The sequence below is a fragment of the Oryzias latipes genome, chromosome 13, assembly GCF_053564925.1.
Source record: "Oryzias latipes strain Hd-rR chromosome 13, Olatipes_Hd-rR_3.1".
Taxonomy (NCBI): Eukaryota; Metazoa; Chordata; class Actinopteri; order Beloniformes; family Adrianichthyidae; genus Oryzias; species Oryzias latipes.
Genome location: NC_136249.1, coordinates 3,771,784 through 3,790,414, shown reverse-complemented (window position 1 = coordinate 3,790,414; position 18,631 = coordinate 3,771,784). Strand labels below are relative to the sequence as shown.

The 18,631-nt window shown below is 42.3% G+C and overlaps 1 protein-coding gene across 1 annotated transcript; it reads left to right on the top strand.

The window, feature by feature from the left end:
• The first annotated feature begins 1,279 nt into the window (after positions 1 to 1,279).
• LOC101163429 (uncharacterized) lies at positions 1,280 to 6,496 on the top strand. Its single transcript, XM_004075950.5, has 2 exons — positions 1,280 to 1,643; positions 5,096 to 6,496. Exons 1-2 carry the CDS (start codon positions 1,481 to 1,483, stop codon positions 5,344 to 5,346), a joined length of 414 nt encoding a protein of 137 aa, XP_004075998.1. The 5' UTR covers positions 1,280 to 1,480; the 3' UTR covers positions 5,347 to 6,496.
• Positions 6,497 to 18,631: the final 12,135 nt, after the last annotated feature.

The window sequence follows — 18,631 nt, the reverse complement described above, 5'->3', positions numbered from 1 at the left end:
GGATCAGAACTGGACGATGTTAGAATGGGGTCGGGATGGGCTGTAAGCTAGCGGGAGAGCCGGTAAACAGAGAGCTCAGTTATGGGAAGTGGGGGTGGGGTTGCTCCACATCTTTAGTCCCGCCCACAAACTCAAAGGTGAATTTCTAATGGACCCCTGCTGCTCTCAGAAACTATGTCCCTAGAAAATGACAGGTTTTAGATTTAGCCTAAAACGCATCATCAGAATTAAAAGACCACCAGGAAGTCTTTGAAAACAGATGATCGGAGTGGGAAAATTCCAAACAGCTTCCTGAACTTAAATAAAAAATAAGAATACTAGTCACGCGAGAATTGACGTGTAGAGCCCTGTAAAGCAGGTCCCCTCAATCCTGGTCTTGGACATCCACCCTGTCTGGTTTCCTCTGGCCCTACACTTCTTGCTGTTGAATAAAGGACCATGCGTGTTCAGCCACTCAGAGTGGGGAAACATGGGAGTACTGCTAATCAACAGCCAGAAAGAAGTTGAAAGCTGGAAACAATCAGGGCTGAAGCTCTGGAGGAGGTCGGCCGGCCCTGCTGCAGAGGAGACGGGGACCCAAGTGGACCCAAGGGAAAACACTGACGATGTCGGGAACACACAAGATTAATGCTATTATTAAAAGAAGATTATGAGAGGACAAAGAGTGCATTCACTCTCATGCTAAATCTATCTCTTCCACTATGTTTGACCTAATTAAAAAGTGGGATGGTGTGAAGAACAAATTGTCTTTTTATTTAATTTGAAATGGTTTTTTTTCAAGCAATCAAATAAGAATAGTACACAAAAGCAAGATAATCGGCAGTTATGCATTCATACAAAGACGCATCAAACTTGGAGTAATTAGACGTTAAATGAAGATTGCTTGTAAGGGAGTGGAAGAAGGTGAATTTATATAATCCCACCCTGTTCTACTGTTACTATTTGAACACATGATTTATCATTATCCTGTTCCTAGCTTCTATCAGACGGAATTAAAAATCCGGAAGTATCAGTAATTCACATGAAAAGGATTAACTACATATTATTTAAAAATACTATTTTAGAAATCAACAGCAAATGCAGATCAGTTATCTAATGCATTCATGTTCATTAGAAAAATCATGACTATGATTAAATATAACTCTATATTAAAAAAAATTCTCTCTATATTTAGAGTTGGCTATTAGACCTGGATAGTAATGCAATAATAAAATAATTCAGTCTGGATCCAGAAACACCGCTCCATAACTGTTATGTTTGCGGTGGAACACGCTTTTCCAGTGCAGTAATCATTTTCGGCCACACGGTGGCGGGGGTGAGCGTGAGGCTCTTGGCTCCGCCGTTGCTGAGAAGCAGAAGAAGCCTATGCGAAAGTGACGCGCTCAGCAGCGTTAGTTTGTGAAGAGGACGGCGGACAAAAAAACCAAAAAAAAGAAGAGGACGGCAGACTTTGGAGTGTTTAGCTCAGCAGCGAGGAGCAATGGCGTCCCTGCAGTCTCTGAGAGAGCTCATCAGCAGCAGACTGTCCTCTGCCGCGCAGGACATATCGGACCGTTTTGAAGAAAACGTCGTCCATTACGAGGAGGACCAGCGCAGACTGCAGGAGCTGACGCGGAAACCTCAGTCCCGCCAGTTCTCTGTTGGTATGTCTGCTTTAGTCTACGGCGGCTCGGAAGGTGATCGGAGGCTGCTGGGACCGACTCCGTGATGATGGATGGGTCACCGACAAGTCAAGTGTCTTACCGGTCTGTCTATAGCTTTCAATACGTAGGATAGGAACGTATCTAAAATTTCAATTTTAACTGGATTTACCTGAAGGGCTTAAAGAGAGATTTCCAATGACACAAAGATGATCCAGATAGCTCAAAGAATGAGAAGGTTATGCCACTTTTAAGTGTGCACATTTTGTGTCCGAGTTTTCTTCCCCAATAAACAACAAAGTTGTACAATTTCTGTGGCCCAAAACCAGGACGAAAGGGTTCAAAGTGTCATAACTTTCGTATTCTTTGTCCAATTCAAGAAAGGGAGGCATCATTACAACGCTACTGAAAACAACTACAAGAAACAAATAACAAATCGTATGTCAAATCTATATTTATTTCCATATGATAAAATAATCATGACTTGTGAATAGAATGGAGACAGTATTCAAAGCTCAACAGATGTTTGGGGGCTCTGCAAATCTTCAGCTTTACCTAAATCAAGTACAGTGAGGAGCACAGAATCTGGAATCAAGAGGAATAATACATGAATCACACTGCACCAAACACAGGCAAAAATAATGAATAAATTACTAAGAAGTAGATACCAAACATACATTTGTGTGTGGTGCAAGAGTCAGATCGTAGGCGTGTTTCGTAGATGAGTTTAGACGCAGGCAGGATTTGAAGAAGCCTTGTACCAACTAACAAGCAGCTAACACCGGAGTGATGTTTACTTTTTCAAGACAAAACTAAATCTTCAACCAAAAAGTCAGCAGCAAGTGCTGCATGAACACAGATGTCAAAATCCACTGCGTCCTCAGATGTTTCGTTTTCTCCCCAATAGCCAATCGCATATGTTCCACCAGCCTTCTTTTTTAGTTTTGAATCTTACCATTGTACACAGTTTTTGATTCGGTTTCTTCATCCTACCAAATATGGCAAATCAGATGATCCACCACCTTTCCTAATAGAATGTCCCTTACAGCTTGAAGAATAGCTTCTTCAACAAGGGGAAAATCTTTGGAAAGATCCAATGTTTTGATTCTTTAGTGCTTTCTCCAGCTTTTTTCTATCATGAGTAGCCTTTTTTTGGGTCTTCACAGCAATTCTGCGCATAATTTCGTCCCTGATTTTGAAGCATTTCTTTCGACTCACACCGCGCTGTTTTTGTTACTTCAGTAATGTCCAGACTGAGATACGACTATACTGCCTTTCCAGTACTACAACTATCTGTGCCAGACATGCACTCATCATGGTGGCAAAGAGAGGCCTATCAGCTGGCTCCACCTAGAGCTTCTGCACTGACAAAACCTGTAGTTCCCCACCAACGACATCCTTTTTCAAGACTGTTTCCAAAGAAACCTCCACTTAAGTCTTGATAGTTTCAATTAAATTCCTCACAGTCTCAATCCCATCAACGTGGTTCACTTTGTGCAAATTTCTGAATCAGAATGGGGACACTTTTGGTTGGCACACATTTCAAAATATGATCATAAACTACCATTCTGAGACCAAATGGATAGATTTTACCTTCTCTTTCGGTGTTTCTTTGTCAGCGCCTCCATTTTTTTCCCTGCAGAACAAGATTCTCATTTTCAAACTCCCTGATTTGTTGACCCTGTAATCTAACAGTTTCCACTGCAGTGAGACCCTGGGAATCATCACTTTCACCACGAACAAAAGTTTCAGCAACCCGTTTGCCTTTAACTGCAAGCTCTTTTTCTTCTCATAAGACAACTGTTTCCCCAACGTATCTAATTGTTCCATGTCGGTTCTGCTTTGGATCTCTTCTCTCAACAGACACATCGCAGCATTCTTCTTGGCAGTAATTTTTTGTAACGTTTTATGTCCTGGTTAAGGTATTTCACTTGTTGCATACTGCTTGATTTTAATTTCCCCTCCAAAGACTTCACAGAACCATGATATTTCTTTTTCATGTCAGATTTGGTCTTCATTACAAATGCAAGTCTCTTTTTGATTTTTTTGGCACTTGGGAGTTGAGGGGTTTCTCTGAGATATTGGCACCTCTAAGCTGGAGATGAGACCTCCTCAAACTGAGACGTAGATGGCTGAGACAATTGAGATTCCTCTGAAACTGATGGGGCCTCAGGTGAAGGCTGAGCTAAGGTGTACAAAGGAAATACTTGGCTACACACATCCTGCTGCTGCCGCTGCTGCACGTGAAACGAGCTCTCACTATCCCCCCTGCTCAGCACAACCATGTATGGACCAATCCTGAGAGAAATAGAAGGATGAAAGGGTGAAGGAAGTTGGAAGAATGGTTCTCTGGTCGTTGGCTTTAAAGCAATCCGGTCTTGGTAGCACCACTTTGGTAGCACCAGTTTGGTAGCACCACTTTGGTAGCACCACTTTGGTAGAACCAGTTTCTCCACAGTTCACAGCTGTGGCTTGGGTTTGCCAGCCACTGTGATCGTCTCTAGGGTTTATTTACTACATGAACCACATCCTGATCATTGACTTGCTGTGTCTGCAACTGTGCTGTGGAAGAGGAGGGTGGTGTGTTTGCAATTTCACTTTGACACGTGACGCCCTAGAAATTTCCCAGAAGTCTCTGTGAACAACCAGTGTGCAGGGATGGTCAGAAGGGCTGTGTCCAAATTCCCTCCCTCCTCCTTACCGACTAAACCACGATTTAGTGCTCCACTATCCACTACTCTGGATTCAGACACCATGCTTGCTACTGTAAACGGCGAATATGAGGTCACTGATTTACCAAGTGCAATGATATGGAAGTTGATGAACGGCCCACTACGATGAAAACGGTGTTTTTAACATTTATCAAGAGCATTAAGCTTTAAGGAGCATTTCTTCATTTAAATTGTTGGGAATCAGCAGATGAAAAAACGCTGATTATAGTTATGTACAAACTACCATCAGCAGGTCACAGTCTCCAAGCTCCGCCCCTTTCTGATCATCCTCCTGCAGACCAACAGATCCATGAACGTCTTTGTTTTCCTGGTCTGAGCTGGAATCTGGATCAGAACTGGACGGATGGATGGCTACGATATCGCTGCACCACTAATGTTAGGTTGGGGGGTTGAGGGGCTGTAAGCCAGCAGGAAAGAGTGCAGACAAAGGGATGATGGGAAAGCTTACTCTGCACCCACAACTCAGAGGTGAATTTCTAATGAACTCCTGCCACTCTGCAGAAACTAGGTCCTAGAAAATGACAGGTTTATTTGCGGCGTCATCAGAATGAAAAGACCGCTGAGAACGTAGATCTAAAGATGATCAGAGAGGGACTTGAAAGTTTCAGATTTTCATTCAGATGCTTTACCTGCTTCTCTGTGAAGATGTCTTCTGCTCGTGTGGTCGACCTGCTCATGACGGCCCTCTCTAAAGACATTGTTCTTCTCCCTGTGTCTGTGCAGTCCTCCCTCAACATGATCCGGGTACCCAGGAGAGGAGCTCCAGGGTGAAGCAGGAGAATCCAGAACCTCCTCAGATTAAAGAGGAGCTCTGCAGCCTCCAGGATGAAGAGCAGGAGACTGGTGCCTTCATGGAGCCTGTTGTTTATGAGGAAAACAGAGCAGCAGGTCTAAAGAGTCAGCAGATCCTGACTCATGGAACTGATGATGACAACGAAGAAGGAGGCCAGCATGAAGAATCAGCATCAGCTTAAGATGGAGAGGTGGCCCTAGGAAGAGAGGCTCGCACATGACAGGAAGTGATTGTGTGTCAAAGGAAGCACAGAGAGCCACAAAAGATTTTCCTGTAAAGAGTCTGGTAAAGATTCCCAGTGGTTCCTAATCTGAACGTGCACATGAAGACTCATGCTGGACAGCTGCATTCCTGAAGATCTGAGAAAAGCCTCAGTCATGCCCAAACCCTGAAACTGCACAGCGAGAGGCAGCCGCTCAACCAGAAGACCAAGACCTCACCTAATGGATTGAAGCCGAACGACTGCTGGTCAGATGTGGAAAGCACAGCTGAAAGTGTGAGTTGGGGGCACGTACTCTACATGTGCTTCTTCTAAAAATCTAAAGAAAGAAAACCGACTAAAATGAGCAAAGCTGGTAGAATTGAATATGAGTAACACGATTGTCTGTTCATCAGTCCATAACAATTCACTAGGAGAACTAGAGAATAAAAACACACAGTTTTTCACGTGGAGAAACAATCCCCTTTAGGGTCACAGGGTTGCTGGAGCCTATCCCAGCTACAGGGCCACATGATGTGCTCACTCTGCCCCACAAGGGGGCAGTAGTGTATGAAACCTGTTAGCAGCATTGGCTTGTTATGGAGGGTCTTTGAGCTGTTCTTCCAAGCGTCACAGACGTGAAGGTTGATGTCTGTCATTTGGTGGCTTTTGTTCTATGTTTCTGACGCGATGCCCCGCCCGATTTCTCCTCAGTGAAAATAGTTTTTTTAACACCAAAGTTTCAAAGTTTTACACTCAAAGCAGACAGTGTTTCACTTGGAATGATTGGCCCTCAACTCCCTCTGTAGTGATCAGGTTGTGTGAGTTTGAGCAGCTGCAACAGTGATGACTGTTGAATGGAATTTGATTTCAGATCATTTTATTTTCAAATATATTCACGTAAACACAAAAGAACTGAAGAATAGAAAATGACTATAAAGTCCAACAAAAATCACGTCGGTACCAAAACTACTTCCCAGTTCATGATTGTCCTGTTGTGCTACTTTTACTACTACAGTTTTTGTCCTGAATGTACTTTTATGTGTTTGTGTATGCACAAGTAGCCTAAATCCCTTCTGATTGATTTGTAAAACCTTTTCTTTATTTTTCAAATAAAAGGACTTCCACACTACAGGAGGCTGCGTTTTCACTTCCTTCTTGATTCATTGATCCGTTTCTCCACCTTTGAATGTTCTGGAAGAACTCCAAGTCATGGTGGCAGAGCTGGGGGCTCGCCAGTAAAGCCTCCCATCTCCCACCCGTGAGCAATCCCAGAATGGTAGACTCCGGTGTTGCATACTGAATGCCTATGGACGGATGAGGGAAGCCCGTCTCAGTTAGCTGAATGGTTCAGCTCAGCATTTATCCAACAGAAAGCAGGACAGAAACGTGCTTCCTCATATACAGTAAAAGATCAAACATTTGCAGTCAGTTCAGTTCTTCAGTCACCTTCAAAATAAAAACACTTATGGTTTTTCACAATAAGGGTATTCTTGGCATAGGTGGAAAGATTTCATGTAATCCATAGACACCAGTGAAGATCACAAATCATTGAAGAAAAAAGGTTCAGAGCACTGTCTAGTGGGTCTAGATCAGTGTTTTTCAACCAGTGTGCCGCGGCACACTAGTGTGCCGTGAGAGATGGTCAAGTGTGCCGTGGAAAATTGCCCTCATTAACTGATCTAAAAGCATTTCCCATCTCCAGGAAATCAGCTCTTTGTTCATCCAAACAGGTCCTGATAAAACACTGAGTAGTTAGGAATATAAACGATCATAAAATACTTTTTTCGTTGTGTTTATTTGATTCTATTAAAGACATTTTGATAAGAATGACGGTAACGCGAAATAGCTGCAGCTATAACTGTGTAAGGAAAAGTCCCGCAGCTTTTACTGTCTCCACGACTCCACCAATCATTCTTGAAGGCTTAATCACATGTCATCAGTCTGACCAATCAGAAGTGGTTAAAGTCTCCACTTCCTTGTTCCAATTTAGCTCATAACTCAGTCAGTTCCGACAAAAACACCAGCTAAAGCTCGTCTTTAGCGGTGTAGCTTTCCACAGAATCCGGTATCAGACCGTGGAACAAGTGAACAAAACCATGAAGCTCAGAGACGCGAGTCTTTCTGCCGTTTTGTCGCAGTTTTCAGACTACATCTCCCATGATGCATTGGCTTAAAGGGACAGCGTCTTGAAAACACAACGAACATACAGTTTGTATGTAACTTAACTTTTATTACATCTTTTAGAAAAACATCTGCAACTTCCTGCTTTTTCTGCCACAATTATCACAAAAATGCACGTCAGATTGCCGGGGGGGGGGGGGGGGGGGCGCTGTAGATCAAAACAGACTATGAGTTTCTGCTTTTTTTTTTTTTCTTTTTGGGATGCTGGTGTGCCGCGGGATTTTTGTCAAGGTTAAAGTGTGCCGTGGCTCAAAAAAGGTTGAAAAACACTGGTCTAGATGACCCAACTCCCAATGTTAAAGTGGCTAAGATAGCGCCAGGGTTAAGAACAAGTGTGTCTATGTGCGTAGGTGAGTGACTGAGTAAGTGAGTGAGTGAGTGTGTTTGTCAATGAGTGTTTGTGTTAGTGAGTGTGGGTGAGTGTGTTTGTCAATGAGTGTTTGTGTTAGTGAGTGTGGGTGAGTGTGTTTGTCAATGAGTGTTTGTGTTAGTGAGTGTGGGTGAGTGTGTTTGTCAATGAGTGTGTGTGTGTTAGTGAGTGTGGGTGAGTGAGTGTTAGTGAGTGTGGTTGAATGTGTATCCGTGTGTGTTTTTGTTAGGGAGTGTGTCAGTGAGTGAGAGTGTTTGTCAATGAGTGTGTGTGTAAGTGAGTGTGGGTGAGTGTGTGTGAGTTAGAGAGTAAGTGAGTGTGTTTGTCAATGAGTGTGTTTGTGAGTAAGTGTGGGTGAGTGAGTGTGAGTGTGTGTGAGTGTGTATGTGTAAGTGTGAGCGTGAATGAATGTGTGTAAGTGTGAGTGAGTACGGTTGAGTGTGTGTGTGTGTATGTTTGTGTTAGGGAGTGTCTTTGTGTGTGTGTGAGTGTAAGTGAGTGTGTGTGAGTGATTGAGTGTTTGTGTGAGTGTGGTATAGTGATTGTGTCAGTGAATGATTGTGAGTCAGTATGTATGTCATTGGGTGAGTGAGTGAGTGTGTTTGTCAATAAGTGTGTTTGTGAGTAAGTGTGGGTGAGTGAGTGTGAGTGTGTGTGAGTGTGTATGTGTAAGTGTGAGCGTGAATGAATGTGTGTAAGTGTGAGTGAGTACGGTTGAGTGTGTGTGTGTGTATGTTTGTGTTAGGGAGTGTCTTTGTGTGTGTGTGAGTGTAAGTGAGTGTTGGTGAGTGAGTGTTAGTGAGTGTGTGTGAGTGATTGAGTGTTTGTGTGAGTGTGGTATAGTGATTGTGTCAGTGAATGATTGTGAGTCAGTATGTATGTCATTGGGTGAGTGAGTGAGTGTGTTTGTCAATAAGTGTGTGTGTTAGTGAGTGTGTGAGTGTAAGTATAAGTGTGTGGGTGAGTGAGTGTGTAAGTCAGTGTGTCTGGGTGTGTGAGGGAGTGAGTGTGTTTGTAAATGAGTGTGTGTGTGAGTGAGTGAGTGAGTGAGTGTTAGTGAGTGTGGTTGAGTCAGTGTTTTTGTTAGGGAGTGTGTGATTGTGTTCCTCAGAAGGGGAAGGCTGACACGCTGTCCCGCCTCTGCCAAACCCCCACAGAAGAAACTGTCCCTCCAGAGACCTCCCCAACACCAAAACTAACGCAAACATAAAAAAGGGAGTTGCACGAAAATTTTCTTTCCTAATAGCAATTCAATGTTTTTCTACTGTTTAACGTGCATGTTTGGGCACTATGGGGGGAACCCCTAAAAACCCACAATTTACTGTGCAAAAAAAGTTTTTTTTTCCCTGTTGAAGTGTAGTGAACCTACATTCATACTTCAGAGGGAGAATACACACATTTTTTTACAGGTTTCAGTCAAAAAAAGTCGAACAAAATGCTGACCAAAACAAAAGATTTATGAATAAAACAGTTTGTCACCGGTTAATGTGGCATACTTTGGCAAATATATACTGTATTTGAGTCGTTAATTCTGACTTCCTTTGATGTGCTGTTGAGAAGCAAGTAATACTAATCAGAAATCAGAGTAGATTGGGTTTCAAGGTTCTACTGAGATTTGGACTGAAGCCACTGGATTCAGAGTCCAAAGTGCTGACCACTACACTATAAAACCCTAAACTTATTGAAGAAAGGATGCAGCTGGGAGTCAAACATGTACCTACTTTCTATGAGGTTATACTAAAGACTACATCCCTATGCAGCCTAAATTCCAAAAACTTTACGCAAGATGCAATTTGTTTCAGATAAAGAAATAAGTTTAGTTTCCTTTTTTACATTTCCCTCTTAAAATAGAATCAACACACACTAATGCAGTCCCAATATCCTACAACATCCTAAAACCAATCCCTATTTAACTCCAATGTAATCTAAAAGATCTATAAAATTCCACATTACCAAAATGATATGGATGATATTAAAATAAATAAAATCCTAACAAACATAGATAGCTTATATCTTTTCTAATTATAACAGGTTTCCTCATTCCCATGCAGCAACATTTTCAAAATCTTTTTAAAAGCCTACTTATTTTCAAAATCATCTAAAAAATCTAGTCCTACTACAACTACAAGTACTGATGCTGCTCCTGTTCCTACTACTAATGCTAATAATAAAATAAAAATCCTAACAAAACAGCTAAGTTCCCTTAAGTCCCATTAAGTCCTCCCCATGCAGCAAAACCTTTTTTTTTAATCCTAATATATTTCCAATATCATCAAAAAGATCTAGAAAAAATGTCTTGACAGTGGAAAGAAAAGGTTATCTTCTCAACACTGTTTTGCACTTTACCCATCTTGACAATCCTACTTTTTGTCCTTGATCTATCTTGCTAAATAGGATGAAATTGGTGCCACTTTACTCCCTGTTTGCCGCTCTTTTTGAGGGATAACAGGTAGGCGTAACGGGTTAGTCTTCTTCTCCGGATTCCTTTGCACTGGATCATTTCTTAAAAACCTGATGTTGATACTTGTTGGTGTAAGACTTTGTGAATACGGTGAGGGTATTGCAAACCTGGTCTTTCTTAGTTTCTCTTTTTCTAGGACAGCTGGACTGTACATTTGGCTGTTTGTCCTCACTGACGTTTTTGGCACCTCACAAGTTTTTACAAGGCCAGTTTTAGTCCTTGATAATCTTGTACTTGGAGCATCAGGTGGATGTGAGACAAGTTTGGTCTCTACCAGCCTTTTCTTATCTGAGACAGTTGGAATGAGTGATGGCCTTGTTGTCTTCTCAAGAGTCTTTGGGGTCCCTTCCGATTTTACAAAGCCAGTTTTAGTCCTTGTTAATCTTGTACTTGGAGCAATAGGTGGGTGTGGGACAAGTTTGGACTCTACCAGCCTTTTCTTATCTGAGACAGTTGGAATGAGTGATGGCCTTGTTGTCTTCTCAAGAGTCTTTGTGGTCCCTTCTGATTTCACAAAGCCAGTTTTAGTCCTTGTTAATCTTGTACTTGGAGCAACAGGTGGGTGTGGGACAAGTTTGGACTCTACCAGCCTTTTCTTTTCTGAGACAATTGGAATGAGTGATGGCCTTGTTGTCTTCTCAAGAGTGTTTGGGGTCCTTTCCGATTTTACAAAGCCAGTTTTAGTTCTTGTTAATCTTGTACTCGGAGCAACAGGTGGGTGTGGGACAAGTTTGGTGTCCATCAGACTTTTCTTAACTGAGACAGTTGGAATGAGTGATGGCCTTGTTGTCTTCTCAAGGGCCTTTGGGCACCCTTCCGATTTTACAAAGCCAGTTTTAGTCCTTGTTAATCTTGTACTCAGAGCATCAGGTGGGTGTGGGACAAGTTTGGTGTCCATCAGACTTTTCTTAACTGAGACAGTTGGAATGAGTGATGGCCTTGTTGTCTTCTCAAGGGCCTTTGGGCACCCTTCCGATTTTACAAAGCCAGTTTTAGTCCTTGTTAATCTTGTACTCAGAGCATCAGGTGGGTGTGGCACAAGTTTGGTCTTTGTTAACTTTTCTTTATGTAGAACCATTGGAAGTTGTGACTGCATGGTTGTTTTCTTAGGACTCATTTGCAGTTCATCATTTTTCGCAAAATTGGTTTTGGATTTTACTGATCCAGTAGGTTCCTTGGTGTCAGTTCCTCTAATCGGCTGCTTCCGCGGCTGTGCTTTCAAGTGTACTGACTTCTTTTCTTTCTTCTTTTTCGGTTTATCATTGTCAATACCCATTCTCATTTTTAAGCGCTCTAGTATAGCAATAGAGTCATTTATTTCGTCAAATCTTTTTTTTATTTTCAATTCTTCTTTTCTTAATTTTTCATTTGTTTCCAATTTCCGTCTACTGCTGTCAATTTCATCCTGCTTTTTCAACTCTTTTCTGACTTTGCTCTCAGGGAACATTGAGAGACTGAGATCCCATGTGTCCTTCATGAAGGTGCCTAAAAAGTCCCCCTGCATTGTCCATATTTTGACATTGTGATCCTGTCCTGCAGATATTATATTGTCAGAGTCAGGGCAAACTAAAACACACGCAATCCCATTGTTACTACCTTGCCAAGATCTCAATAGTGCAGGAGCACAAAGTGATGTATGCCACTCTTCAAGGGTTTTATGTTGTACAGACTCACTCTGTGTTCTATCAGTAAATCCCTGAATGTCCCACAGACAGAGTCTTCCAGTGCTGTCACCAGTCAGTAGTATCTTTTCTGTTTTATTAGTTGTCATGCAGGTAATCTTTGCACTGTCCTTTGTCACTGCTCTAAATTTTGCTATCACTCCTCCATGTCTTTGAATTGACCAGGCAAATACAAAACCACCATGTGACACAAGTAATATGTCTGTCTTCCTGTTAGTTGTCCTTGTTTTTAGAGAAGTAGAGACAACTCCACCCATGCTTTTATAACCTGTACTCAAAGCCAAACTTTCTGGATCATGCAGGTCTTCAATTAACGGCTCCCTATCAATTATGGTACCTTGGTTTTCAATCCCTGCTGGTTGTACTTTAGGACTGTCAAAGATGTGGAAGTAGAAGCAAACTCTGTAGTTTTCTAAATCCCATGCAACCGCATTGCCATCACTGGATATTGTAATGAGTGTGTCTTTATGGAGCTCCATGGCACAAGTGTCTTTTAATAAAGGGTGCTGCAAATATTTGTGATTTCCATTCTGTAAGTCCAGCGCAAAGATGGTTTTGCAGTTCAGTGCTGAAATGAACAACGTATCCCTTTCTTGAATCAGGCCTGTCACATGATTTGGGACTTTCAGTGGGAGAACTTCAATCTTTTTGCCGTTGTTAAAGTTCCAGTATGCTATTTCCTTATCTTTAGAAAGTACCAATAATTTGCGATTTGTCGGATCAAACATAATAGCAACTGGCTTCATAAATACATTTGATAAGGCACTGAATTCCAAAAGAAACTCTCCTGTCAAAATATCCCATACTCGTATACAAGCATCAAGAGATAGAGAGACAAGCTGCTTGAACTGACTGTTGTAAATAACATCCCACAATGGCTGGTCATGACTTGGAATTCTTTGCTTGAAGACATCTGTTCCTTGTCCAAGGCATCTTGCTAATTCTTTATCAGCCAAAACAAGCTCATTGTTGTGTTCCTCGTAACACACAGCAGAAATGGTTTTAGTTTTCAAACAATCAACAAAGAAACTCTGCAAACAGGTCAAATCTAACTCATTCCAGATTCTTACATTTTTGTCAGTTGAAACACTGAAAAAGGTTCTCACGGAAACACTATACTTGACACTGACAATGGGACTGCAGTGTGCTCTGAGTTCATGCTGACAGAACTTTTTGTCCAATACCCAAATTCGCAAAACACCATCGTCTCCACCAGAAATCAAAAACTCTCTTAAATGTGTGAAACCGGCACAGTTGAAATGCTTTAAATGGCTGGCACATTTAAATGTCATAGTTTTTGCCTTGGTATAGTTCAGACAGGATGAAATTCTGCAACCAACAACACTCATGAACTTAGCGGAACGTCCACAGACAATATAGGAATTTAGAAGAGGAATGTACTGTAAACTGTTCAATATGTCAGAAAAAACAGAGATCTTGAAAGAATAAAACTCAAAGGACCTGTGTTTTAACAGGGTTGACACACGCACACATTGATAGTCTTTTAGAACCATGTCACAAAGCAATTCTTTTTGGAAGAGGCCTCCTTTTAAAACATCTTGACTGATGCAAATGATCAAGGATCCTGTTCCATCTGCCATCGAAAACATGGCTTTAGCGCCAATACGTGTGTATTCCATAGCTGTAACTGGACACTCATCATTTATTATACAGTATTTTGTGCGAGAAAAACCTTGATAGAGCGTCGTGTAATCAAAGAATAGCACTTCCCCTTCAGATGTGGAAACAGCTATCTCATTAAGGTCATTAATGTAAATCATGTCATAAACATGCAATGGGTTTTTGTTATGTGAATGAGGAATCTCTTTTTTTCTTTGGTTTCTAAGGAAACATCTGTGTGAATTCTCAAAACCGTCAGTCAAGAATGTCAGAACCCCGTTTTCAGTCAAAGCAACATATTGACATCTGTTGTACGTTTTGAGTTTCTGCAGTGTTGTGTTAGGATTATCCCTATTGGGCAAGGCAACCGGCAGGATTTTTACAATGTGTCTATTCAGTCCAATAGAAATGAACTCAGGAAACAGAGGAAAAGGACAAAGATCAGTTTTAGTCCGACTGTTTCCATGTTGGAATACAAAAAATTCCAAAAGTTCTTCAAGATCAACAACTCCATCACAGTTTGTGTCAATTTTCATGTGTAGTAAGCATAGATTCTGTTTTCCAGCATGTGGAAAAACCTCTTGCATTGCCACAGAGAATTCATCCATATCCAGACCTCCACTTCCATCAACATCTGCCCTTTTGAAGAGCTCAATTACCTCTGAAACAGGCCAAGCTAAAAAATCTTTTTCTGATATATTGACGTACTTACAAATTTCATTAAAGTCTTCCGTTTCAAAATTTGTTGACATTGTAGACTCACAACTTGTCAAATCACAGTGTTCAGAGCTGTCTTTATCACTGTTAGTGCGCTCTGGCATCTTTAAAATATTACCTAAAGGCAACCCAACAAAATGTCCTTTTCTTGTAGTCACAAACTTCCTTGGGTCGCAGACAGTCACAAAAGTCTCTAAAGGGATTCCTGACTAAGCAAAGTGCCTCCCCCTATTTAGTACTTTTCATCTCATCCCAGACACAGTCAATTGATGAAATTTGATGCCAATTTTTATCAGATTTGATCATATCAACATCGGATGATGACATCTGATGTCATCACATCAGCAAAGGGATGTCATCATTGAGATGACATCACAGCACAGTGATGTCATTTCACTGTGCTGTGATGTCATCAATGATATCACATCACAGCACAGAGATGTCATCTCATTGATTACATCACTGTGCTGTGATGTCATCTATAGCAGCACAGTTATGTCATCTTTATGTTCTTTTTATTGATAACATCTTTTATGATATCAATAAGACACAATCAAGTACAATCTTAATATAGCAGTTGGCAGAGGTTGGACTGATTCATATGAAGATATGATCACAAACTGGCCTGATGACGGTAAAGTTGCCTTCAGATTTTATTAGCATCTCTGTCAGCCGCCTTTATAAGAAAAGGTTAAAGGGAAATATATTTGTGACCTTAAAATGCTCCTAAAATTGATTTTTTTCAGTGTATGACATTTCTTGTTGTAACCCCTTGCCATCAGACTAAGTGGGAACACCTGGCCCCGCCCTTATTGTGAAAGGGTCAATGTGGATATAAGCTCCAGGTCAGTGGGTGCACTTCCTGCTTGCTACTACCTTCTTCCTGCTCTCAGCTGTTGCTGTGGCCACACCAGGATGCCTGAAAATTTTCTTCAAACAAACGGAAACAAATTTGGAAACCTCAACGCTTCCATTTGACTAACCCCGAAGAGACCTGCTCATCGGTGAGTCTTTGCAGTCGCGACACCGAAAACAATTAGAAAAAAGCTTTATCATAGTCGCACAGCTAAGCTAACGCTGCGCTCACCTTTGAGGCTTTGTTTTATTTAATGGTTCTTGTTTAATTGTCTTAATTTAGTCGGCTGAATTAAAGCCAAAGCATTTTTGTTTAAGTCGCTTTCTTTCTTTTGTTAATTGAACACTTTGAACTGTTTTAGTTACTTTTATTTCCATGATGCCAAAATGGCCACTATTTTTCAATTAGATGATGGCTTGAAAAACCATGTTGCGCAACATTTGAAATTTGAATGTTTAATTTGTTTATAATTATTCTACTTGGATTAATGATGGGACAACGTTAATTTGTAACTTTAAAGTACATTTTGATTTAAGATTTGAAACTTGGAAACCTTGACTCATTGAATTGTTTGACTTGTGTACACACAATTTGAATTCTATTTGAAACAGCTGTTTGATTTTTGCTAAGAATGTTTCTCCTGTTTTTGTTTCCTACAATGATGATGGCTAATCTGATTTATTTCAGTACACCCAGTGAAATGACTGGTTTGCTTTTGTTCAATTCTTGATTTCTTTTTTTTTTACCCTTTCTAGGTCAGGTTTTATTTTTGTATATTCTTTGATCTGCAACTTGATGGCGAGCTACCCAACTACATGATCTGAGATCCTGATCCACCTTCAATAACGACTTTTCAGCTGCAGCAAAACTCTACTACATCATCACCAATACACTTTTTAAAAAAACATAATAGCACGCAGACCCATATCCAAGTTACTTTTTTTTTTATATTGTTTAAATGTTTTATTTTGTGTTAATACAATTGCTTGCATTTTACTTTCATCGCTGTCTTGTTTTCATTTACACATCTTGGGCTCCCTGCAACAAATTCTGATTTTTGCGCCTAGTCTTACAATCTTAAAAGCGTTACGCTGTGCAAAACAGGATTATTTTCAATTGAACTACTCAGGCAAGTTAAACAGATTTAAAAAAAATTTGAATAGGAGGAAAAGAATTCTCTACATGTCAAAAAATTGAAGAGATTTAGTATTTATGAAAAATTAAATTAAATTAATTTGATTTATATAGCACCTTTCATGACGAGAAGACAGCTCAAGGTGCTGTACATAAAAACAAAAACAAATGCAATAAAATACAATATTATACAATGGCAATTGGTGATAGCTTGTGGGATATCTGGCAGGGGGGTCTGAGGGAGGGGACAGAGTTTAGCTGTGGCACTGCAGATGTTGGTTCTGAGGGAGTATTGGGAGTTACTAGTCAGTCCTCTTTAAAACAATGCACAGTGTGTTGGATATTAGCAGTTAAAATATTGGCTCCGAGAGAGCTGGGGTGAAGACCGTCAGGTCGATTAAAAAGAGGGGCAATTCCAAAAGAGATTAAAATTATCAATAAAACCAAACCTGAATTTGCAACAAGCGGACTGCAGCCAGGTGTTCAGGGAGAGGATTCTGCTGAATCTAGAGGATCCTCTAGAGAGTGTGGGGATGGGTCCAGAAATTAAAACAGTTTTCCCAGTATTTTTTAAATAGACAAAGAGGTCCAGAAAATCCAGTTTTGTTACCTCTGACTGCTGCAGTGTGGTGTCATTAGTCCCAACGTGGACAATAATCCGGGTAATGGTGGATGGGAGGGAAGGCAGAAGGTCTGGAAGCTTTTGAAGAATGTCCATCACTTTGGCTCCTGGAAAGCATCTGGTGACTGCATTAAAGTATCTTATATTCCTCGTGATGGAGTCTCCGATGATCAAAGTTGTTGGGGTGAAGATTGGTAGAGGCGGGGGGTTGTGGGACTTGACAGGTGTGGCAGCAGAGCCACCCCGCTCCTCTGCTGCTGTTCTTGGGACTGCTCCTGTGGCGGGGGGGCGTTTTCGGGACCGCACGGATTGTGATGGATCGCGGCCGGTGCACCGTTCAGTCACCGCGTCCCGGAGGAGTTTTATCCTCCTGTTTGAAGCTGCTTCTCCGCGCGCCGGGCGTCGGGTCTGAGCCGCTTCCGGGGTTCGCTTCCTCGCTTGGGCCCCGGTGAAGGAAACGGCGGCCGCGCTGTCTGCACCAGATCCCCCAGTGTGGTTGCCACTTGAAGCTGTGGGAGAGCATTTCGCTCCGCTGGGCAACCGTGCCGATGGGGCGGGAAATTGTCCTGGTACACTGCCCGCTACAGCCACGACCACGTCTTCGTTTCCCAGAACGGTGAACCGATTGAAGAGGGTGAGCTGGGGAGGCGTTGATGGTGGTGTCGGCCTCGTCTGGGGTCTTCTTGCACCCCGAACAACAACCTCAGCCCAGGATGGATGGTCTCTCGGAGTGGAGCAGGAGGAAGGCCGCACACATTCGGCGTCCCACGGAAGCGTGTCCTGGGCGACCGTCAAACGGGTGATCACCTGCGTCTGCTTAGCAGCGAGTTGATAGGCGCTGGAGAAGAGAGTCTCTTTCTCGGTGAGTGCATCAGCGAGTTTTACTAGTTCGTCCTTAAGCTTAGTGACAGTTTCATTCATTTGGTCACAGCAGCAGTTTTGACAAACCGTAGAAACCGCCATGAGTGCTGTGTCACCTGCTGACGCTGTGTCACCTGCTGACGCTGTGTCACCTGCTGACGCTGTGTCACCTGCTGACGCTGTGTCACCTGCTGACGCTGTGTCACCTGCTGACGCTGTGTCACCTGCTGACGCTGTGTCACCTGCTGACGCTGTGTCACCTGCTGACGCTGTGTCACCTGCTGACGCTGTGTCACCTGCTGACGCTGTGTCACCTGCTGACGCTGTGTCACCTGCTGACGCTGTGTCACCTGCTGACGCTGTGTCACCTGCTGACGCTGTGTCACCTGCAATCGTTCTAATGTTTTGGTGTTTAAAAAAAAATCACCCACGGGAAAACGGGAAGGCGGGCTGAACCCGGTTCTCTTTCAACATTCGTTTCGGTATCTCACTATGGGACACGCCCCCTGCGCTGTCCCCCAGAAGCTCTTTTACATTACGCCAGTCTTGACTGGCAGACAGAAGGTGACGTCTGCTCTCAGGAGGCGGGACTTCCTCCTGCTATAAGAGCCGGACGGCATGGAGGAGCAGGAGGCCGCACCCCCGGAGTTCCAGGACACGGTGGACACTGTGCCCGACTCCGGAGACGAGTCCATCAGCCTCGGCTCTGAGGAGGACGAGGAGGACAGCGAGCCTTTTGTTCTGCCATCGGCTGCAAAGC

What these genes read in the sequence shown, in the direction of transcription:
- LOC101163429 (XM_004075950.5), top strand. Translation starts at nt 1,481, where the DNA reads ATGGCGTCCCTGCAGTCTCTGAGAGAGCTCATCAGCAGCAGACTGTCC. An exon ending in GTCCCGCCAGTTCTCTGTTG is followed by an intron (nt 1,644 to 5,095) that starts GTATGTCTGCTT and finishes GTGTCTGTGCAG; the next exon opens with TCCTCCCTCAACATGATCCG.